General features: G+C 45.3%; 1 protein-coding gene across 4 annotated transcripts; it reads right to left on the reverse strand.

Annotated features, from left to right (window-relative positions):
• Window positions 1–822: 822 nt before the first annotated feature.
• On the reverse strand, window positions 823–19,970 carry SLITRK3 (SLIT and NTRK like family member 3). Of its 4 annotated transcripts, none has more exons than XM_031957618.1 (2): window positions 19,679–19,970; window positions 823–5,415 (listed from the first exon to the last, which is right to left on the reverse strand). In XM_031957618.1, the coding sequence occupies exon 2, from the start codon at window positions 5,395–5,397 to the stop codon at window positions 2,422–2,424; it is 2,976 nt and encodes a 991-aa protein (XP_031813478.1). In that variant the 5' UTR covers window positions 5,398–5,415; window positions 19,679–19,970; the 3' UTR covers window positions 823–2,421. The 4 variants fall into 4 exon arrangements, with proteins under 4 accessions (XP_031813478.1, XP_031813477.1, XP_031813476.1 ...); XM_031957617.1 differs by lacking the exon at window positions 19,679–19,970 and adding an exon at window positions 11,364–11,557; XM_031957616.1 differs by lacking the exon at window positions 19,679–19,970 and adding an exon at window positions 10,337–11,339.
• Window positions 19,971–21,123: the final 1,153 nt, after the last annotated feature.

The raw sequence follows: 21,123 nt of genomic DNA on the forward strand, positions 1-21,123 counted from the left end.
AAAACAAATGTCAAGGCGGGGAGACTTTCCCAGATAACAGACAGGCTTCCTGGTAGTTTTCCTGAGAGGGAGGAAATTTTAAAAGATAAAATGCAACCCAGCAAGTGCCCGATGCAAGTTGAAAACACTATATTGCTACAGCCCGCTTTCCCTCAGTGACAGACCCCTCCACAGTCTTCCGCAGGGCTAATCCAACTAAGAGCCCTGCAACTGACAAAATATTCTTTTATTCTTTGCTTGTTTCCTGCCTTTCCTTCCCATTTAGGAAGCCAACTTGGGCCAGACTGATCTGGGCAACATAGTTGCAAAGTCTGATATTGCTACAGTGCTGGGAGAAAGGATAGCAAATAGTAAACCTTTGTGGTTGTCGATTTCTTTCCTTCCTTCCTTCCTTCCTTCCTTCCTTCCTTCCTTCCTTCCTTCCTTCCTTCCTTCCTTCCTTCCTTCCTTCCTTCCTTCCTTCCTTCCTTCCTTCCTTCCTTCCTTTCTTCCTTCCTTCCATCCTTCCTTCCTTCTTCCCTTCTACCTTCCTTATCTTCCCTTCTACCTTCCTTTCTTACTCTCTATCTTCCTTCCTTCCTTTCTACCTTTTCTTCCCTTCTACCTTCCTTATCTTCCCTTCTACCTTTCTTTCTTACTATCTACCTTCCTTCCTTACTCTCTATCTTCCTTCCTTCTTTCCTACCTTTTCTTCCCTTCTACCTTCCTTATCTTCCCTTCTACCTTTCTTTCTTACTATCTACCTTCCTTCCTTCTTCTTCCCTTCTACCTTCCTTATCTTCCCTTCTACCTTCCTTTCTTACTCTCTATCTTCCTTCCTTCTTTCCTACCTTTTCTTCCCTTCTACCTTCCTTATCTTCCCTTCTACCTTTCTTTCTTACTATCTACGTTCCTTCCTTCCTTCCTCTTTACGTTTCAAAGGGGGTGGAAGAGGGGAGGGAGAAAAGTTGACCAGAACTGAACCATCACAGCACTTAAAAACCTCATAATCCAAAATTCTGGGGGAAGGGTGAGGAAGAAGACCTGAACTCAAAAAGGGAAACAGGGACAGAACGGCCTAGCTGGGGGTTGCAGGGTCAAGCTTTGTATTCTCTACATATGTCTACTTTTTTCAAAACTTTTTTTTTTATTAGGAAAGCTATACCAGACGCATCATCACTATACAATGATTAAACATTACCTTTACAATTTGATAGTCACTGAAGTACAGAATAAATATATGCACATTTGTTTCTGAACCTTTGTGTGTGAGAAAAACATTAAAAGTGCTTCCTACAAAGCTGTTAGTGATATATTTATATTATATATATATATATTCCCAGTTGCTTTTTATATTTTATATATATATATCTATATATATCTATTTATATATTATGTATATAAGAAAGTGCGGATGTTCTCCAAAAAATCTTGGCATCAGGATGAAGTCACAAAGAAGTTGCTTATCCCAAGCGCGCCATGGGTGGGCTTCTTAGGTTCTGGGGGATTCGGCCTAGGATGGGATTGGGATTCCCGATGGAGGGGGAGGGGAGGAAGAAGAGGGGAAGGGAGAGATCAAAGGGACAGAGCTGAAGTGGGGGCTGGGTAAAGAAACTCCGAACGCTTTGGTGGGAAAGGTATAGGTGTAAAGAGTGAATGCTTGTGTGTGCGTGTATCTACGTGCGTGCGCGCGGCTCTACGCGCGGGGTCGCGCCCGCGGAGACAAGGCGGCAGAGAGACTGGGAGGGAGGGAATGGGGAAAGGGTGGGGGTGGGGGTGGGGGTGGGGCGAATTTAGAGCTGTGCGTATGTAAAAGAGACAAGAGAGTGAGAACATTCGAGCAAGACCCGCCCCCTCCCTCCCCCTCCGCATGCAGCAAACTGCATTGTTAATACATGTACAGAAATCTGCGCCATGATGGGCAAGAGAGAAAGCCCCGAAGGCCAACCTTATTTTTTTTTTTTCTTTCCCTTTCCCACAAACCAAAAGAAAAAAAAAAGTTACTTAAAAAAAAAAAGCACATAGAATTTTACTTAATTAGGATCAATACAAAGATCCCAGATAATATACCTTTAACATGGCACAGTCAAAAGTCTCAAGTTTCAGTATAAAAAAATAATGATTGATAACATTTGCTGGCAAAAGTCTGCGAAGGCACTTCATTGATTAATGATCTGAGTATGGCCCGTCCTCCAAAACACATCTGGGAGGAGAAGAGCATACATCTGTATTCTCTAGTTATCATGCGGATTTTGTTTTGTTGGGGACGGGGCAAGGGTCTGAGGAAGAAAAAAAAAAAAAAAAAAAAAAGGACTGACTCATTAGAACCGGGCGGAAATCGGGGAAAGGATATATTTCTTTTTTTTTCTTTTCCTTTTGAAAAAAAAAGCGCTAAACCTTTTAAATTTTATTATTATTATTATATTATTATTATTCTTTCCGTTAGAACCTATAGGTTGTCTTCTCCAGGACTTCGAGGTAATCCGGCTTGGTTTGGAGTTTGGCCCTTAACTCGAGGTATTCGCTTTTTTGGGTTTGGGGGTCTGTGAAGCCCTTTCCAGCCGAGAACAGAAGGGTTTCTTTGAGTCTGGCGTCCTGCTGTAAGTCTGGATATTGCATGCCAGGAGGATGTACGTGCAGCTCCTTTAACTTGGGCACTGTACCATAGAGACAGTCCACGAAGCCCACCGTACAGGGGGGCGGCTGGGGTCTCTCGCGATCAAGCAGAATGCTGCCGGGCCCACAGCCTCCCCCTGGGGGAAAAAGCACCACCCCTCCATTCTTTTCGTGGTGCCGAAACCCAGCCAAGTCCCCCCCGGTGCCTCCCACGACCGCCGCCACCCCACTTCCAGCCGGGTGGTGGGGGTGGGGATGGGGGTGGGGGTGAGGGTGATTCATGGTCACTATGGTGTTGAGTTGGGAGCTGGACACTGCCAGGGCCCACTCCTTCTCCTTCTCCAGCAAGGTCCGGTAGTTACTGGTATTCTCCTTGGCTGCCTCCGGGAATTGCTCTCCGCCCAGGAGCTCCCCCATCCCCGGGGCTTGCGTCCCCGAACCCCCCCTCTCGGGACCCCCAGCCTCCGGGCCCGCCACCACGGCGGAGGCCTCCTCCTCCTCCCGGGGCTTGTAAATGGGGTTGTTACACATTTGGGTCACCGGGTGGGGGATGTAGTCGTAGACGTGACCCACGGGCGGCGCTTTTTCCGGGGAGGGGTGGCTGGGCCGCCCCCCGCCGCCCCCGCCGCCCCCGCCGCCGCCGCCGCCCCCGCCGCCGCCGCCCCCTCCGCCGTCCTCAAAAAGGCGGTGGCACTGCATCTGTATCCCGGTCAGGTCCACCCCCTCCTGGCGTTTGCGGAACGGCAGCTTCTTCCGACGCCTCCTTAGCACGAAGGCGAAGAGCCCAGCCGCGATGAAGACGGCCGAGAAGAAGAGGACCAGCAGACTGAGAATCAGCACGGAGAGGGGCACGGCACCGCCCGGGGGGGCAAACTCGTAGGGCGAGGCGCCGGTGGGACTCCCGGCGGAGTGGACCTCTCCGGGCACGGCGGGCGAGGCCCCGGCGGGCGCCAGGTGCACCATCTCCGGGCACAGCGTTTCCAGCTCCACGGAGCGCACGTCGCGGTGGGTGAGGTTCTCCGGACTCCCGCAGAGCACGTCTCCCACCACGCTCACCGAGCTGATGGTCTCGATCCACTGCTTGAGGGGCACCAAGTCACAGGTGCAGTCCCAGGGGTTCTCGTTGAGGTCGATCTGCACGATGGCGTTCAGGTGCTCTAGGACGCCGGCCACGGGAAGGTAGAGGAAGTAGTTCTTGCGCAGGTTAAGCCGGGCCAAGGAGGTGCCGGCGAAGGCGTCGGTGGGCAGCGTCCTCAGCAGGTTGTTGTTGAGAAACAACAGTTTCAGGTTGGGCATGAGGCTGAAGGCCGCCGGCTGGATCTCCCGAATGACGTTGAACTCGAAGTACAGATAGTGCAAGCTCTGGAGGCCTCGGAACATGCCCGGAGTTAGCCGCTCGATGTCGTTTCCGTTCAGGAAGAGGCTCTTCAGGTTGGGCAGGTTGATGAAGGCCCCGTCCTGGACGTAAGAGATTCGGTTGTTCCCCAGGTGCAAGAGGTCCAAAGAGGAGAAGTTCCAAAAATCGGAGCGGTAGATCTTCTGAATCAGGTTACTGCTTAGATACAGTTTCTTGGCATTCAGAGGCCTCGGAAGAAGTTCAGAGATGTTATTGAACCCTCGCTCTTTGCAGTTCACTGTCAGGCCCAGGTCATTAATATGCAAGCTGCAGATACATCCGGTAGGGCAGATGATGGGAATCGGGGGTCTGGTCTGATAAGCAGCAATAGGGGGTTGGTTTGGCCCGGGGTACAGGCCCCTGGATGTTGGAGGTGGCTTAGGTGTCCGAGGTTGCTTGGTGGGTTTGGGCTGTTTGTTGGAAGGCTTGTATTCGACAGAAGATGCGGTGAAATGGACCGAGGACAACATGGAGGAGGGTTTAGTAGGCCATGCATTCTCCTTGCTGGATGACAACTGGGGGATTCCCAAACTAGCTTCCACCTCGGAATCAGACAGCAAGGGACAGAGTTCGGTCTTCTTGATTTCCCTCAGGTCCTTACCATGAAAGTGGAAGGGGGTCTCGCATGTGATATCTCCAACCAGGGCTGTGTATGGTATTCGTTCAAGCCAACTCTTTAATTGCACAATCTCACAGGTACAATTCCAGGGGTTTTCCTCTAGCTGGATCTCCATCAAGCTCCTACCGATATGGTCCAACATTCCTCGATAGGAAAGGACCTTTAACCGATTTCCCCTGAGGTCCAAATGAGTCAAAGAGACAGCCTTAAATAAATTGGTAGGAAGCATGGGGATGAGGTTATCGTTCAAGATCAGGACCCTCAATTTGCTCAGGTTCCGAAAGGCCCCACTCTCAATCCGTTTAATGACATTGTAGTCTGCCTGCAGATATTCTAGACTTTCCAAACCCAGGAAAGTATCATTTCTGAAGATGTCCAGTTTGTTCTCATGTAGATACAGCCTCTTTAAAATCTTGAGGCCACTGAAGGCCCCAGTCTGAATGTCCTGCAAAGCATTGTTCCCAAGGTTAATAGATACAGCATTGTTTAAATGAACAAAACTGTTCGTGTACAATTTCCTCATGGAATTCCTCTGCAGATAGAGTTTAAAAGGTCGGGACCAAAACTCGGTAATTTGACTGATATTTGTAAATCCTTTACTGTCACAATGGATGTGGAAAATACTTTCTTTCACTTCACAGTAACATGGATCAAAGCATGGTTCATCTATTTCCTCTGAGTCCTCTATCAAGGGAATGGGTGTAGTCCATCCTAGGGCAATTGTGCTTAAAAGAATTATCCACAGCATCCTTCCTTTCTGGAGAGTTTCAGCCATGGGAGGTTTCATCACTCAGTGTTGATCAAACTGCAAGAGAAATAAAAATATGGATTTTTTTTTAGCATTTAGTCATAATGCACTATTTTAAAATAAACTCCTACATGTGGGGCTTTTTATGAGTCTTATGGAAAGTTCAGCCATGGTTAACCGATGTTCAAACACGAGCCAGGTTCAGTGTTTCCAGAATGCCCTATATTTTGGATTTGAGAGATACTGAAATGTTTCATCATGAGTTACCCTTTGCCTCAGCCTATGTCACATTTAGCAAATGGCTTATCACCAAATAGTTTTCTTGTGTCCCCTTCGAGCAGACAAATATGAGAATCAAACTGCTCACTTTGATGCAGATTCAGAATCCATAATATCAAAATACATTAAGTACTCAAAATTTTCTCCCCACCCCCACCTCCCATACCTATCACCTTCCTGCCCTGGGAAGTAGGAAAGATCAGTAGCTCCTATGAGAAGTCCAAATAAAAATAGAGTTCACTGAAATGTAGGTCTACATAGATACACATACATTCATACAAATACACACACACACAACCCCCCCCCCCCAGTCATTATGCTAGATGGTGCAATGAAATGATCTGAGAGCATATCATTCTATTTCTTTGACAGGAATATATAAGATAGATTGATATGCCTGGAAGACTTAAGAGACTTTCTTGAGAAAATATTACAGCATACTTGATAAGATGATGAACCACACAAAGTTCCTCCATCCCCCACCTCTCACCCACCACCCCAAAAAACACCTATGGAGAGTATGCAGGTGTTAATTAAACAAACACTGTTCACATCTTTGTTTGGTTGAAGTCTTTAGCAATAATTAGTCTTTCCAGAGCACATGTCCGTGGAATTGGCAGGTTCAAGGAGAGTGACAGCTAAAGTCTATTGAATAGAGGAGTATATGTGCATTGAATGGCTCAAAGATCCCAGCTTGGATTATGGTATCTTTGCCCTGAGATAAATTAAAAGATCCTGTGAAAAACTCAGAAAGGGGGGTAAAGTGAGAGGAGAGAAGGAGGGATCTTTGAGAGATGGGTAGAGAGTAAAAAGAATAAGAAAACCTTGGCGCTTACCTGAGGATAAATGGGCCATCACACAGTATACATTTCAAAAGAAAGCTATTCTCTGCCCCCCTCTCCCCCCCAAAAAGAAAGAAAATTGCAAGGGTTTGTGCTAATACACTGTTCATTCCCACATGGCCCTGCTTTTCCTTCCCTAGATATCATATAATGTAAAGGAATGCCTACATGAATAAATTATAATAATGCAGTTTATTTGATTGTCCTTCCCAAGGCACTGAATTAGCCATCTGAAATTGATGGCCTTTTTCTTTCAAACAAGAGATATAATAATATAAAGATGATTTTTAGCATATCTATCTTCCTCACACACAATACATAAAGGGGCTATTTTGTCAATTTGCCTTCTAAGGGATGGAGAGATGAATTTATAAGGAAAATAAGAAAACATACATTTTTAGATTCAACTTGCATTAGAAAATGCACACAGCTGCAAGGAAAGGTGGGTCCATGAGAAAGAGAAGCACACTTCGTGCAAATAACCACTTCCAACACATTTACAGGAGAAGAGGAGAAAGAGGAGAATCTATTGCAGCATCAATCAGTTCTCTCCGTTTCCTTTGCAAAATAAGGAAATCTACTTAATATTTTCTGTCTTTATCATCTAGGATCAAATCGTAATTTTTTCTCTCTACTGAGGTTTCTACAATTTAGGCAAAACAAAACAAAACAGAAGTATTTGACTTACCTGTTTGGAAGGATTTTTTTTTTTTTTTTTTAGCACATCTGAAAAACCAAAAAACCTTGGAGTTTAAAGATGCTCTCTCTCTCTCTCTCTCTCTCGTTTCTCTCCCGTTTTTCTTCCCTTCCTTCTCAAGGCTGAAGCAAAAGGGGGACCAAAAAATGGGGGGAGAAAAAAAAAACCCTAAGACCAAGACGTGCTGTGAATGCGATGGGCTTCTCAATGGGGCTTCTTTAGGATGCAGAGCTGCCGCTTGGCACACTCAATGGAGGCTGAAGAAGGGGGCTGCTGCTGCAGGCACCCGGCTCCGCTGTTGCTGCTGCTGCTGCTGCTTTCTCTGGGCACCAGCAGCACATCCAGGGGGGTGGGGGGAGGAGGGAGGGAGGGAGGGAAGGCTCAATCACAGTAGAGGATCTCGGGCTTCTCTCGAGCGCTTGTTTTTTTTTTTTTTTTTTTTTTTTTTTTGATATGTGTTGTTGCCCTGGATCAGGCTTCTCCACGTCATGAAAATGAGCTCCGAGAAAAGGAACAAATGAAGGGGGGTACGCGCTTAGCATGGGTTCGGGAGCGCGCACTGGGAAGCCCTGACTGCACATTTTTCTCGTGTGTGTGCGCGCCCGCGCGCGCCCGCGCCCGCATGTGTCTTCGCGGGGTGGGGGTGGGAATGAGGGTGGGTGGGTGGGAAAGCGGTCCAGGTTTAGCTAAGCAAGAAAAGCAAAGAAGTAGAAACCAGTGAAAATCATTTCGAGCGAGGGGGAGAGGGGGAGGGGAGGTCAATGTCAGGGTTGGAGAAAGAGGGCTGGCCTTGAACTCTCCAGTCAAGAATAAGTGGCCAGACAGTGACTCCCAAGTCCAGCTAGGCTCCGCTGCTTCAGATCGTTGGGACAGTAAGACTGCCTGCGTGTTCCTACACCTACCTCCCCGATACCTCGGCCTGACAGACGCTTCCCTCTCCGAGTACTGACCGAAAAGAGCCCCGGGTGCCGGGGCCAGGAAGTCCCTCTGGATTGTGCCCGGGAGCCCAAGCCCTGCCCGTCCCCTGGGGGGGGTCTGGAGGGCTCCAGCGGGAGCCAGCATTCCCCTTCAGTCCCTTTGCACCAGGAGTCCTTTTGTTGCTGCCGCAGCCGAAGCCTTCTTCTTCCTCCCCGGGATTCAACAGCCTCGTGTTGGCGAGCTGCTTTCAAAGGGAGGGAGGCCAAGCAAATCACCGGGAAGAGACCCGGATCACTCGGGTAACAGCAGGGCATTTCGCATTCTTCCACCGGGAAAAGCGCGAGGCAGGGAGGAGGACCTTAACCCCTTTGCTTCTGCTGCCACTACCTTCCCTCCCACTCTTCTAAAGGGAGAAAGAGATGGGGGAAGGGGGGCCCAGTAGGCGTGAGAGAGGGTGCTGCACACCCGGCAGGCTAGGACCAGCAGGCAATTCCAATCTTCCCATCGGTCTCCAAGAGGATTTTTTTCCCTCCTTTTTAAAGCTCTTTCCTCAGCCCCTTTGACAGGAAAGCCCCGCAACAAGGTAATGCAGCTTTGTTGAGAGATCAGAGAAGGTGGGGAAAGTGATGGATAGAAAAAAAGGGACTGCTTAGAAGAGATCCCCAGCTGGCCGGCGTCCTCTGGCTTTGCGTGGTCAGAGATCTACTTGGGGGAGACCTTGTGGCCCCAGCATCGGGCTCCCTCTCCGTTTCCCCAGGACCCAAAGTTAGCAGAGGGATTTTCCATCAAGTGTGGCGAGGAAATGGCCAAGAAAAACGTCCCCCTTGATTGTCCATTTTGAAACTTGCGAGCTTCAAACACCCAGGTACCCCCGATCAACAATGCACTCCTTCCCTCCGGCTATTCAGTTCCCCCATGCACGAAAACATGCGTTAAAAATGCATGCACACTCCCACCCCAATTCCCAGGAGCTCTGATGGGAAACTGCAGTCAATTAGGCAATGTAGACGCTGCTAAAGATCGTCTCACATTCTATGCCATAAATGGGTTCGATTTTCCCTCTTATATGTTAGATCCGCTCCGGTTCCTTTATATTCAAGGTAAACCAGCTTAGCATCCTGCACACACACACACACACACACACACACACGCACACACACACACACACACACACCAGAGTTCCCCTTCTCGCTTATGAACAATCCAGTCCCCTTCTTTCCCTCAGCTCCCCTCCCCCCACCCCTCTCCTCTTTCCCCACCACCACGCTGTGCCAAGAGAATATTTCCAGTATCTCCTTAGAACCCACTATCTGTTGGAGGAATATGGGGTAACTGAAATTTCATCCTCTGCTACAACAACGCAGTGATTGTCAATGACCCTCGCTGGAACTGGGAGTTATTTTCTCTCGAACTACCCCTCCTTAAAGCTAGTGGACACCAGCTAAACACTTAACTCGATTTCTACCTTTTCCTCCTCCTTCCCGTCCACGGTTTCTAGGGAGCTGCCTTGGGGAAAGGGGTCCTAAAAGTTAGAAGGACCCCAAGGAGTCCCCAGGCATCAGACCCGTCCACTGAAGCACCAGCCATCATTTGCTTATCAAAGAGCAGGACAAGGAGTCCTTTCTCCCCAACTCTACCAGGCTCCAGGAAGGCAGTCAATAGCATCACCCCTACTCTTTAATTCCAAGAGATCTCGCCGGAGCTGAGTGAATGTGTCACTATGCAAGCTGCAAGAGTTCTCCCCCAGAAAATGATCATCAGAATAATTTAAACGCTGCATCATGCATTTTTCCGAAGTCTCTTGCAAACCCCTCCCTAATCCTCTAACATCCAGGCAAAACGAATTGGTGCTCAGAATGGGAAAGTATCGGAAGCTAAAATCAGTGCGCTTTTGTTTTTTCTTTTAATTCTAAGAGTAACATATACAGGCCAAAGGAGGTGGGGGGAGGGAAAGAGGGGGAAGCCTCAGATTTTTTCACCTGGCCTATTTATTGGTGTAGCATATAATTTGCTCTAATTACTAGGGGATCGACACACATTCAGCCGTCTCCTAGCCCCTTTCATTCTCCTGCTAGACATCCAGTCTACCGTTCGAGCAGCGAATCTAAAATGCCAGAATCATTTAAAAATGGACAGCACATCCATGGCTACATAAATACAGTAGACACGCCTGCACTAAAATACACCGAGGTTAAGTTATTGATTTCAATTAAGCAAAGTAGAAAAAGAGCTCAATCAATACCTATCCATGTTGAGTTAGCTCAGAGTGGCTTGGCTAGGCGAGCTGCAAACTCCTTAAGATGAATTGTATCCATAACGCCATCTCCTCGTTCTCTTGCTCTCTCTTCCCCAGCCAGCAACTTTCAGAGATGTCACCAGACCACGCTTGTAATCCTTTTAAGTGTTTCCACCTTCCAGTCCCGTAGATAAGATGAAGGGAGGAATGGTCGCTGCATAGCGATGGAGGGTGGGGGGAGCGCCAAGCACAGCTACTTCGGAGACCCCCGTGCTTGGGAACTCGGCGCGTCGGCTTCGGGGTTCCTTCCTTGGTCGCTCTCAGAAGGAAGTTTCCAAGGACAGCATTAGTTTAATTTTCCAACGACGTCCTGTGGGATAGTGAGGGCACGGAGTGTTCGATCCCCGGGAGCCCACCGCTGTCTGGGTCCTGCTGCATTCCGTGCTTTCTTCCTTCGCCTCGCCCCTCACCCCTCTTCTGGAAAGGATGTCACTCATAGGGCGATCCCAGCTCGGTGCCTCCTTCAGTTCGGTTGAAGGTGGGACAGCTTCCTTCGCTCCCAGGGCATCTTTTTACCCTGCTCCCTCAGGGTGGGTGGATGGTGTAAGGAGTGAAGGGGAGGTGGGTGGTGGGCGGGGAGGAGAGGCGGCGGGCGGGGTGGAGGGTGGACCAGATCCAACTATTTATGCCAGCTTTAACCAGACGGGGAAGAGGCACAGAAAAGGGAAGGGGTGGGGGGAGGGCTCGAAAAAAGATGGCCATATGGTTAGATCCGCGCCATTGGGTTCCAGGATTTAGGGCAAATGCAAGCGGAGCCCTGGTCCGGGAGGGGAGCCCTCTGACGGTGGGAACCTGCCGCCCTGCCCCCTTCCTGGTCCAGAGCTCCTGCGGACCAGAGAAGGGCAAAGCGGTAGAGTCCTGGCGGAGGGGACAGCCTAAGAGGACGGGGGCCGGGTCTTTTAGCCGCCGTTCTGCCCAGAGCGCCACTTTCACTCGCCCGGAAATAACAGCAATGGGATCGGGCGTTACTTACCGGCCTCTGCGCCTTGACTATCCGGCTGAAGATCGGGGCATCCGGGGCCACGCCGAACTGGATCCGAGGAATCCCAACCCATCAATAGTCTGGGTTCCCTTTTCCCCCTCAAACCGGGGAATGAGATAGCCACAGCTCTGAGCTGCCCCTTGATCATCCCAGCACCCGCAGCCGGAGCCAAAATGCCCCCCAGCCTCGGGCCCTCCCCCGCTGGCTAGGGAAAAATGCCGCCACTGCTGCTGCCGCTATCGCTGCTGCTGCGGCTGCAGTCCGCTCACACATCGCCGCCAGATCCCCTGGTGCGGGAGGAAGTGGGCTTGGGGCTCTGGCTGGCGCGCTCTGCTCAGACTCTCTCTCTCTCTCTCTCTCTCTCTCTCTCTCTCTCTCCCTCCCTCCCTCCCCCAGTCTTTCTCCGGGGTCTATCCACAAAGCGCAACTCAGTTTCAAAACCAGCCAGGGGTTTCCGCATCAGTGGGAACCCCTAAGAGACGCATTTTTAACTTTCCTTTAATTGCGATGCTGAGGTAAGAGAGCGTCTGTTTGGAAAATTACAGCCCCGGCTTGTCCAGGATTCCTCGGCTCAGCAGAGAGGGGCGAACGGGTGGGTGTCTCCCCTCTCCTCCCCTCCCCCGCATCCTCCTATCCAGGACTTCTCTAAGTGACGAGCAACCTGTCTCCCACCTTCGTGACAAACGAGGGACAGCTTGGAAAACGCACACATTTGCAATTCATCTATTTATCATTGCCTAAGAGAAGGGAGTAAACTGAAGTGTGTGTGTGTGTGTGTGTGTGTGTGTGTGTGTGTGTGTGCGCGCGCGCGCGCGGGCGGACGCGTGTGAGTGTGTCTGTAGGGGGCGACCAAGAAAAGAGATGCGTGCCAGGATGGTGACAAAGTAATGAAATAGGGGCAGTCGTGTTAACAAGTATAGCATCTTTGGATAGTCTCCTTCCAGCATCCCATCCTCGTTGGAGTAGATAGTGGCCCTTCTCTGCAGTCACACGAATGCAGTCCTTTCAAGGCACTGTCCAATCTGCAGTGTAAACTAACGTTTCCTTCCTTCCTTCTTCTTCTTCTTTTTAAACAACCCCTTTTCACAGGGGAATATTGGGGGGAAAGGAAAGAAGTCTTTCACTAAACTCTCCAACTGAATAGGAAAATGTAGTCCCGGTAACAATCTATCTCGAACCATTCCTTCGCCAAGAGCCTGCAATAAATTGTACCAGACAGGGGGGAGTTTTGGAGTGGTTATTATAATTGTAGATGGGAAGGGAACACGACCTTATTTTTTAAAAAGCTTTTAAAAGAACTCTCCTTTGCCTCTTTAAAAAAAAAAAAGACAATGCTGGACTTTTAATCTATATTTGGAAACCTTTGACAGGCTTGCGGAGAGACATTGCTTCCGTCTCTGACTCGATGTAATGCACAGCATCCTAATGCTGTGAGCATGAGATACAAAGGATCACCATTGTTGGGCTGTTACATGCAAGATTCTGGAAAGACACAACAGGTTCAGTGTGCGTGCTGCTTTTCTTGGGGGAAGGAGAGTTGGGGACCGGGAGTCACAAGGGGACCCGGAGTCACAAAGAAATCCGAAGGGTTCTCTCCCCCGCTCCCCCCTCCCCGGTTTTTGGGGTTTTTTTTTTGGAGGTCCTAAATTCAACGTGAGATTGCTGGCTTTATCAGTCTGCATATTTTTGGTTAAGCTGGAAACTTAAAATGGCTAATTTAGGCTCTGAGGTTCTGAGACGTGGAGCTGGAAGGGACATTAGGGGCCATCTGGCTGAACCCCCTTTTTTACAGAGGAAGATCCTGAGTCCTAGATTGGAAGAAACTGAGTCCTAGGTTTCCCCAAATGATTTCTCCTTCTTTGAAGAATATTTAGACTATCAATAAATGTGACAGTGACCTAGAAATTGGTGAAAGAAGAATTATTATGTAGAGAGCCTTTTTTTTTTTTTAAATACAGTATTTCAGTCCTGACATGAAACACAAACCTTTTCTTTTTCTAGGCTCAGGGAATCTTCAGATGTTATTTACACAGGATAATAAGGCAAATGGAAGGAACATTTGCCTTCGGTTTCACCGACAAAGGCTGGAAGCCAGATCTTTTAGCAGAGGGGAAAGGTTGCCATAGTCTAACATTTCAAGCCAATTGTTTGTAGAAAGGAAGCTACAGAGGAGGAGGGGTGGGGAGATGAATCACTTAGACCCTCCCCTAGCCTCTCGCAGGTGGTTGTACAATCTGAGACTAATCACTCTTGGGTACACCATATTATCTGTAGGCAGCTGTGAGAAAAAGAAGGAAAGAAAGAAAGAAAAAACACATACTCACGTGTCCTGTGACACTAAAAAAATATTAGATTAATCCTCAAAAAATACAGGAAGACTCAAGATCTTTGACCTATTCTCTTGAAATTTATTTTTTTCTTTTTCTTTTTGTGTTTCTCCTTTTTGTTGTCCTCCAAGAACGAGAGCAACAACGACAATAAAAAAGTATTTGGTCAGGAGAGCCACTCTGCCTTGTCTGTGGGCAGATGCTTACACAGCCTGGTAGCCACTAGGGAACAACAGGAGAAGGTAGCATGTTAATAATAGCTGACCTTTAGAGAGCACTTTAAAGTTTGCCAAGGTTTTGCCTACATTATCTCATCTCTTTCTTCAAACAGTCCTGAAAGGTAGGTTCTGTTATTGTCACTATTTCACAGACAAGTAGATTCAGACTAAAGAAGGAAGTTGACTTGTCCAAGAACTCACACCTTAGCAAGTGTACTTGGCAGGATTCAAATTCAGGCCTTTCTGAAGTCAGGTCTTGTATGTTAGTTATTATTTCAAGCTCCTTTCCATATTATAAAGAAGGGAATGTCCTAAAATATGGCTATGGTCAATGGAGCTATTTCATATCAAATATTGATGACCCCAATCCTAATGAATACCATTTGAAAGGATCTAAACATATACATTGATTATCCATATAAATTACAGGTATGGTTATGTACATAATACAGAATGTTTAAAAAATTAAAAGTGACTCCTGAATGAAGCATTTGTATTTATAGAATTGTATTTTGATTCATTTGCACTTACTACTTGAGGAACATTTGTGCCATACTATGGTGGGAAAGATGGGGGGTGAGGGAGTGGGAGAGTGTGGGTTGGGGTGGAGAGGATTAAGCCTGAACAATTTTAAATGGATTAGAAGCACTTTATGTTTAAACTATGTCCTTAGATAATTGATGCTTCTTTATTGATGAAGATCTTGTTCAACAAGGGTCCAAAGTTTAGGTTTGTGTTTTGTTTTGTTTTTTAGGGGGAAGGATATAAATGTGGATTTTACTATTTTCCTAAAGCACAGCTCTGTCTAGGTCACCCCATCACTTTTCAAGAAACTTAACTGGCTCCTTATTGCCTCCATTGATTAGATCAAATCTAAAATCCTCTATTTGGCTTTCAAAGACTTTCATACTCTTCATAAGCCTCTCTGCCTTCCACTTTTCTTCCTTCCTTGTATTCGGTGAACCAGAGTCCACGGCCTCAGGGCTCTTTGTCCAACATGACACTGCTTCTGTCTCAGAAGTTTTCCCAGTTGGCTGCCATGTCTGGAATGGTTTCCTTTCCCGAGTCCCTGCCCAAAGTTTCTGTGACTTCCTTCAGATCTCAGCTAAAGTCCCATCTTCTGCAAGAAACCTTTCTCAATCCTCTTAATCTCAGTGTCTTCCCTTTAAGACTGTTCCCAATTTATCCATAAAAATATATATTTCATACATACTTCTTTGCATATGCTCTTCCCCATTAGATTGTAAAGTCTTTGAAAATAGAGGTTATTTCCTCCCTTTCTTTGTAAAGTATCTGGCACACAGTAGGTGGGTATTTAATAAATGCTGCTTGAATAACCAGGGCAGCATGCCCGAACAGTGGATAGAGTACCTGTCTTTGAGTCAGATAAACTCTTCTTCCTGAGTTCAAATCTGGCTTCAGACAATTACTAGTAGTGTGATCCTAGGCAAGCCATTTAACCCTATTTTCTTTATCTATCAAATGAGTTGAAGAAGGAAATGGAAAGCCACTCCAGTATCTTTGCCAAGAAAACCTCAAATGGGGTCACAAAGAGTCTGAAACAATTCAACAATAACTTGACTGAGTGACATTACAAACCAATAATAAAGTCAGTAAACTTAAAGTGAATTGCATAAGATCTTGATGTGGAGACCTGATTTATCTAATGTTACTTAAAAAACATTCGTTTTTGTTCATGTAAGATATTATCCCAAACTTCTAAGCTGATAATTAAGATTTAATTTAAAATAACTATGGCCACCTACATATCCACAGATCCTAGACTCTGCCTACTTCACTGAAAAGTTATTCCATTGGGTTCCAGGAAACCACTTCAATCACCCACAATTCTAGAACAATTACCTTGCTTGCCAAGGCCTGTATCGTATACTTTAGGTATCCACTTATGTTTTGTCTACAGCAAATGAGCATATATATGTCTTTTCCCCTTTTTCCTGGCATTTTTTGTGACATTAGCATAATAGTGTGATAGCTAGTTAAAAGAATATCCACAGTTTAGAAACTTATTGGGTATAGTTCCAAATTATTTTCTAGAATGACTTGGCTGAGTCACAATGAAACCAAAAATGCATCAAAGTGTTTTTTTTCCCCATAGCCCCTCCAACATTTTACTTTTCTCTCTTTTGCTATCTTTGTCAATCTGAAGGATGCATTTCTTTAATTTACCCAAATTCAAAATCTCTTAAACTTACATTTCTCTAATTGTTGGCAATTTAGATAATTTTTCATATTATCATTGATAACTTGGATTTGTTTTCCCCTTGAAAACTGCTTGCTCATATCATTTTACAATTTATCTATTGGGCAATGGCTCTTAAGAATATATGACTTCTTTTCAGTGTCTCTTTTTATTTAAATTTTCTTCCAATACTCCTGTACCATTAAATAACTAGTGGTTAATGATTTATTGTATCTGTAACTCTGCCTCTTGAGTATTTAAATTGATTTTCTTTTCTCATATTGGCATCTGAAGGCAAATGTACCCTCATTGATGGGTACTGGATTTTTCAGAAGAATAAATCCATATATCTGACTTAACATTCTTCACAACTGAGACAAGGATTTTTAAGTCACTTCCTTTTTCTCTTGCTTGGTTTTCAGGGGTGTGTGTGTGTGTGTGTGTGTGTGTGTGTCTATTTGGGAGTTTATGAACTTGGTTATTTTTTCCTAACTGTATCTTGATATATTACACTTTAATATAATTTGTTTCTTTTATAATAATGTGTGTTTTGTATATTTAAGAACATGATTCTAAGAAGAGGTCCATAGATTTCAACAGAATGTCAAAAAGGTCCAATATACACATACACAAAATGTTAAGAATTAGAGTAATTAATTCTACCAGTCACCTCCTTTTCTCTATATTTTTTATTAGTTGCACATTTTCAATTATAAAGTTGATTTCATATGGAAAGACTGAATTTCTTAATTCCTCTCATGTGTGTCTATTTTCCCTGGGCCCCTAAATTTCTAGTTTCAGTTCTTGAAAAAGCAAAATAAAACAAAACCCTGGAATTTTTCTAACTTCTAACTTCAAACAGTTAATACCTGTTTGACTCTATCCCAGTTAACTTACCTCACTCAGTTTTTCATGCTAAAATTAGAAGCTTCAATTAGATAATATCTAAGATTCCTTCCAATTTCAAATTTTATGGCTCTTTCTCCTTGCTACCTTTGATATCAAGTATTCAGAGGGCAAGGGGACAAACACATTTGTTTGAGATGTTTTTCACAATATTTACGATAGTACTATGGCCATGTATTTCATTGTAGAAGCCCAGTAGAATGGGTTGCCTTTAGTAACTGCTCAATAAATGTTTGTTGAGTGACCCAATACTTGATAAGCATTTGAGGATTGCAGAATCCCATAAGTTTACAGCTGGAAAGATACTGTGCTAGAACTATTAAGTTCCAGTGAGTCTCTCGATTGCTAATTTATTTTTTTTCCTTATCTCATCCCAGAATTCTGTATTGAACCCATAGAACAGAAGTGTTATTAAATACCATTGTTAATTGCAGATCTCTTTGAGATGCCCCAAATGAGGATATTTGTATCAATCTGTCAACAGGCAATCAATTACAGTCATTATATTTCAAAAGATCAGTGACTCTACAAGCCAAATAATATAACTATTCCATTTGATGGCTCACAATTATTCTGAAACCCCATTAATTTGCAGGACATCTCCTCAGACTTACAAAATGATGCCATTAAAGGCTGACATTTCCAAACCAAATGCCACCTGCTCTCTCTATATATTAAAACAGAACGGCACAAACCCAAACAAACCCACTTTCCTTTGCATTTGAGCATGCTTAATGCATTTATCTTGAGACAACATCTGTGGTGTTGTAAATGCAAACAATTCAGGGGAAATATTGATGAAATACATGCCTGCAATGTTTTATGCTGCCAGAGATTCTTGAAATACTGATTTGAACTTGAAGCTATTAAGAGTTTTCATTTCCTAAAGAGGCACCCATACAGTACAGAACCAAGCTCTGGGCCAAATAAGATTGCAGAAATGGACTGACCATGTAGTCAATGTATTGCTTTGGATGTAAGGCAAGACAAGTGCTTTGTGTATCTCTAAATGCTGTATCAATTTCAGCTATTTATAACAGTTTGCAAAATGACTGAACAAATGAATAGACCATAACATAAGATTATCTAATTCAAAAGTCAAGTATTAAAGCTTTATTTTGTAAGACAGCTCAATTAAATTTAACAAACATTTATGAAGTGCCAATGATGTATGTGCAAGGCACTAAGAACTTGAAAGTTCCTTTAAAAATTGACTTGGTCATGAGCACAAAGCTCTGCAAGTGACAGAAACAGGATTTGAATCCAGAACTTTGTGACAAGAGGAAAAGAAAACAGCCATTCTCAAGCTGTTTATATTTTATTGGAGGAGATACAGCATGTGGGCAGATACAATGCAAAGTAATGCACATTAATGACAGGAGGGAGTGATCAGTAATAGGTGGTGCCATTAGGAATAAATGGGTTCATGATGGAGGTGACCCTCAAGCTGGGGATATGCTGATTTAACAGAAGAGGAGTGAGGTGAAAGGAGAAACCTCATTTACTATGTTATGTACTCAACATACAAACATAATAACACTAATTAAAACCGCAGATCATCATACTGTAAAATGCATAGTGCAGTAAATAATACTTCAGATACTCTATTCAATCAACCAACTCATTAAGCATCCATATTGAATATGCACATTTTTTCAACTTTAAGAGAAAGTCACTTAGTTTTTGGAGTCAGAAAACTAGCCCTTCAGTCATTATGTCCTATATTCAGATCTTGTTTCTGTCACTTGCACATTCTATCAAGTCAATTAATCTCTCCAAGTCTCAGTTTATCTATAAAATGGGAATGAATACTATCTTTAGTACCTTTCTTCCCCCAATCATCTCTAAAAGTTTAATCTACTTTATGAATGCTAGGTATTAAAACATTAACAAGTACATAAAATGCTTACTATGTGCCAGGCACACATCTGCCAGTAACTATATGTTTTCAATACTTAAGACACTGCAGTACACATTAACCTTGTATGTATTGTTACTCCTGCTGATGTAAGGATGTCATGTTTGAGACTTGAAGGACATATTTTACATGCATTACCAACGACTGTGGTAGTTAAGGAGCCTGAAATCTTTTCCTTGTTGAATTCCTTATTTTATTTTATTTTTTTAAAGAAAGCTTCAAGGAATCTCAACCCAAAGGGAGATAAAGACTCCCTGTGTATCTTTCTTGAAGATTAACCATGAATCAGATTTAGAGTTGGGAAGGACAGCGCACATCTTTTGTTCAAGGGGGATCTTCAGTTGGAATCCACCGTAGCTTACAGACGGTCTGAGAATTTTAATGAGGACAAACAAATCTCTAATTTTCCCAATCTGTGTTTTCTTCTGCATTCTTGTGTGTTTTACTTTATTAATTAAAAAAACAAAACGGACTCTGAGAAGAGATTCTAGGCTTCATACCCTGCCAAATGGAACCACAGGCTTCATTAGCCTTCCAAAAAAAAGATACCCACAGGTCAAGAACCCCTGATCTAGTTTAACAACATCATTTTTCCAGACCGGGAGAAAAAAGCTCACTAAAGTTAACCTGATTCGTATAACATCCCATCACAACTAAGTGACTTTGGTATTATTTGAACCCAGGTTCTCTGACTCAAAACTCTTGAGTATATAGCAGCCTGCTGCCTGTTCACTTACCATCTGTGGGTGTGCTGTGCATCCCAAAGGCGAGATTTTTGTTCTCCAGGATCTGGAGGGCATGGCGGAGGCATCCGAAATCAGAGTGTAGCGCATCCTCAGGCTGCCGAGATGAGGGCGAGCCATGCAGTACAGGGAAAGATTGCTGCTGACTCCGGTGGTCCAGGGGGAGCCGGTCCGGAACCCTCGTCTACTCCTGGACCCAACCGGCACCGCACCCCCACCCCCGCTTTCCCAGCTGCTTTGCAGCGCTCCCAGGACGCCTCCAGGTGGCGCGCTGCTGTCCCGTCCTTCCAACCCAGCCTCAGTCACTGCTCCAGAGATGGGGAGGGCCAGCTTCTCTGGAGATGGAACCTGGAGCGGTCAAAATAATCCTGGGCATAGGGGTGGAGGCGGGGAGGAGAGTGTGGCTCGGGGCGCCTCCCGGGATGCCTGGTGCTGCCAGAGCTGGAGGAGCTGGGGCGGGCCGCGCCGGGATCGGGGATTCCTTGGGAGTGTTCAAAGCTGCGTGGATCTGGTCCAGTCCCTCGATCGCGTAGGAGCAGAAAGGAGGAAGGATCTCATGGATGGAGCGGAGCCGGGTAGGGAGGGGCGGCGTGGGTCCATCCGGCCGCTGGGGGCAGCGGGGTCTCCATTGCATCTCATGGGTGCCTTGGAGGAGTCGAAGAGACACTGGGAGTCAACTCTCCTCCCTTTATTTTGAAGAACAGCCCTTTAGAGATTTTCCCAAGATGATACAGCGAGGGCAATAACTCTGTATCCCCCCCCCAAACCAAACCAAAACAACCTCCATGTGAACGCACGAGCCTTTCCTTGTGCTCCCGCTGAGATAATGCCCGTAAAATACTGTGCAAACAGGATGAAGCCTTGCGAGTATCACTCATTCAAATTCGGGGCTGATCTGGCTGGCTAGAAGGGAATTCCTCCATGGCAGTTCTATCACAGAACTGGCTGCCCAAATATTATTCAGCAAGAGCTGACAAAGCCAAGGCTCTTAACCTGTTTGTGTTCTGTACTCCTTGGGCAATTGGACGACTTCCAGCCTCCCATCATGCTTTTAAATGCATAATATAAAAGGCAGAGAATTACAAAAAAAATCAACTTCTATTAAAATGCCATTCTCGTAATATTAAATTCATTTTGATAAGAGTGATTGAACCCCAGCTAAAGAACCTGCTGTGTAATATAGTGGGGAAAGTGCTTCCTCTTGTTTCAAAGACTCTGGTTTAAACTTTAGTTCTGCTTTTTATCTGGATGGATGACTCGGGCATATATCTCACTTCTATTTGTAATCGGTTTCTCATCTGGAAAATAAGGACAGAGGCTGGATCCCTAGAACCCTTAGGTTCCTCTCATTTTTTAGACTTTTGACCCTGTTTGTTTGGGGATTGAATTTTGATTTTATTAGTTGAGAGAATATCCCCATTTAGATTTAGAATTTTGGA

The sequence above is a fragment of the Sarcophilus harrisii genome, chromosome 3, assembly GCF_902635505.1.
Source record: "Sarcophilus harrisii chromosome 3, mSarHar1.11, whole genome shotgun sequence".
Taxonomy (NCBI): domain Eukaryota; kingdom Metazoa; phylum Chordata; class Mammalia; order Dasyuromorphia; family Dasyuridae; genus Sarcophilus; species Sarcophilus harrisii.

What these genes read in the sequence shown, in the direction of transcription:
- SLITRK3 (XM_031957618.1), bottom strand. Translation starts at nt 5,397, where the DNA reads ATGAAACCTCCCATGGCTGAAACTCTCCAGAAAGGAAGGATGCTGTGG.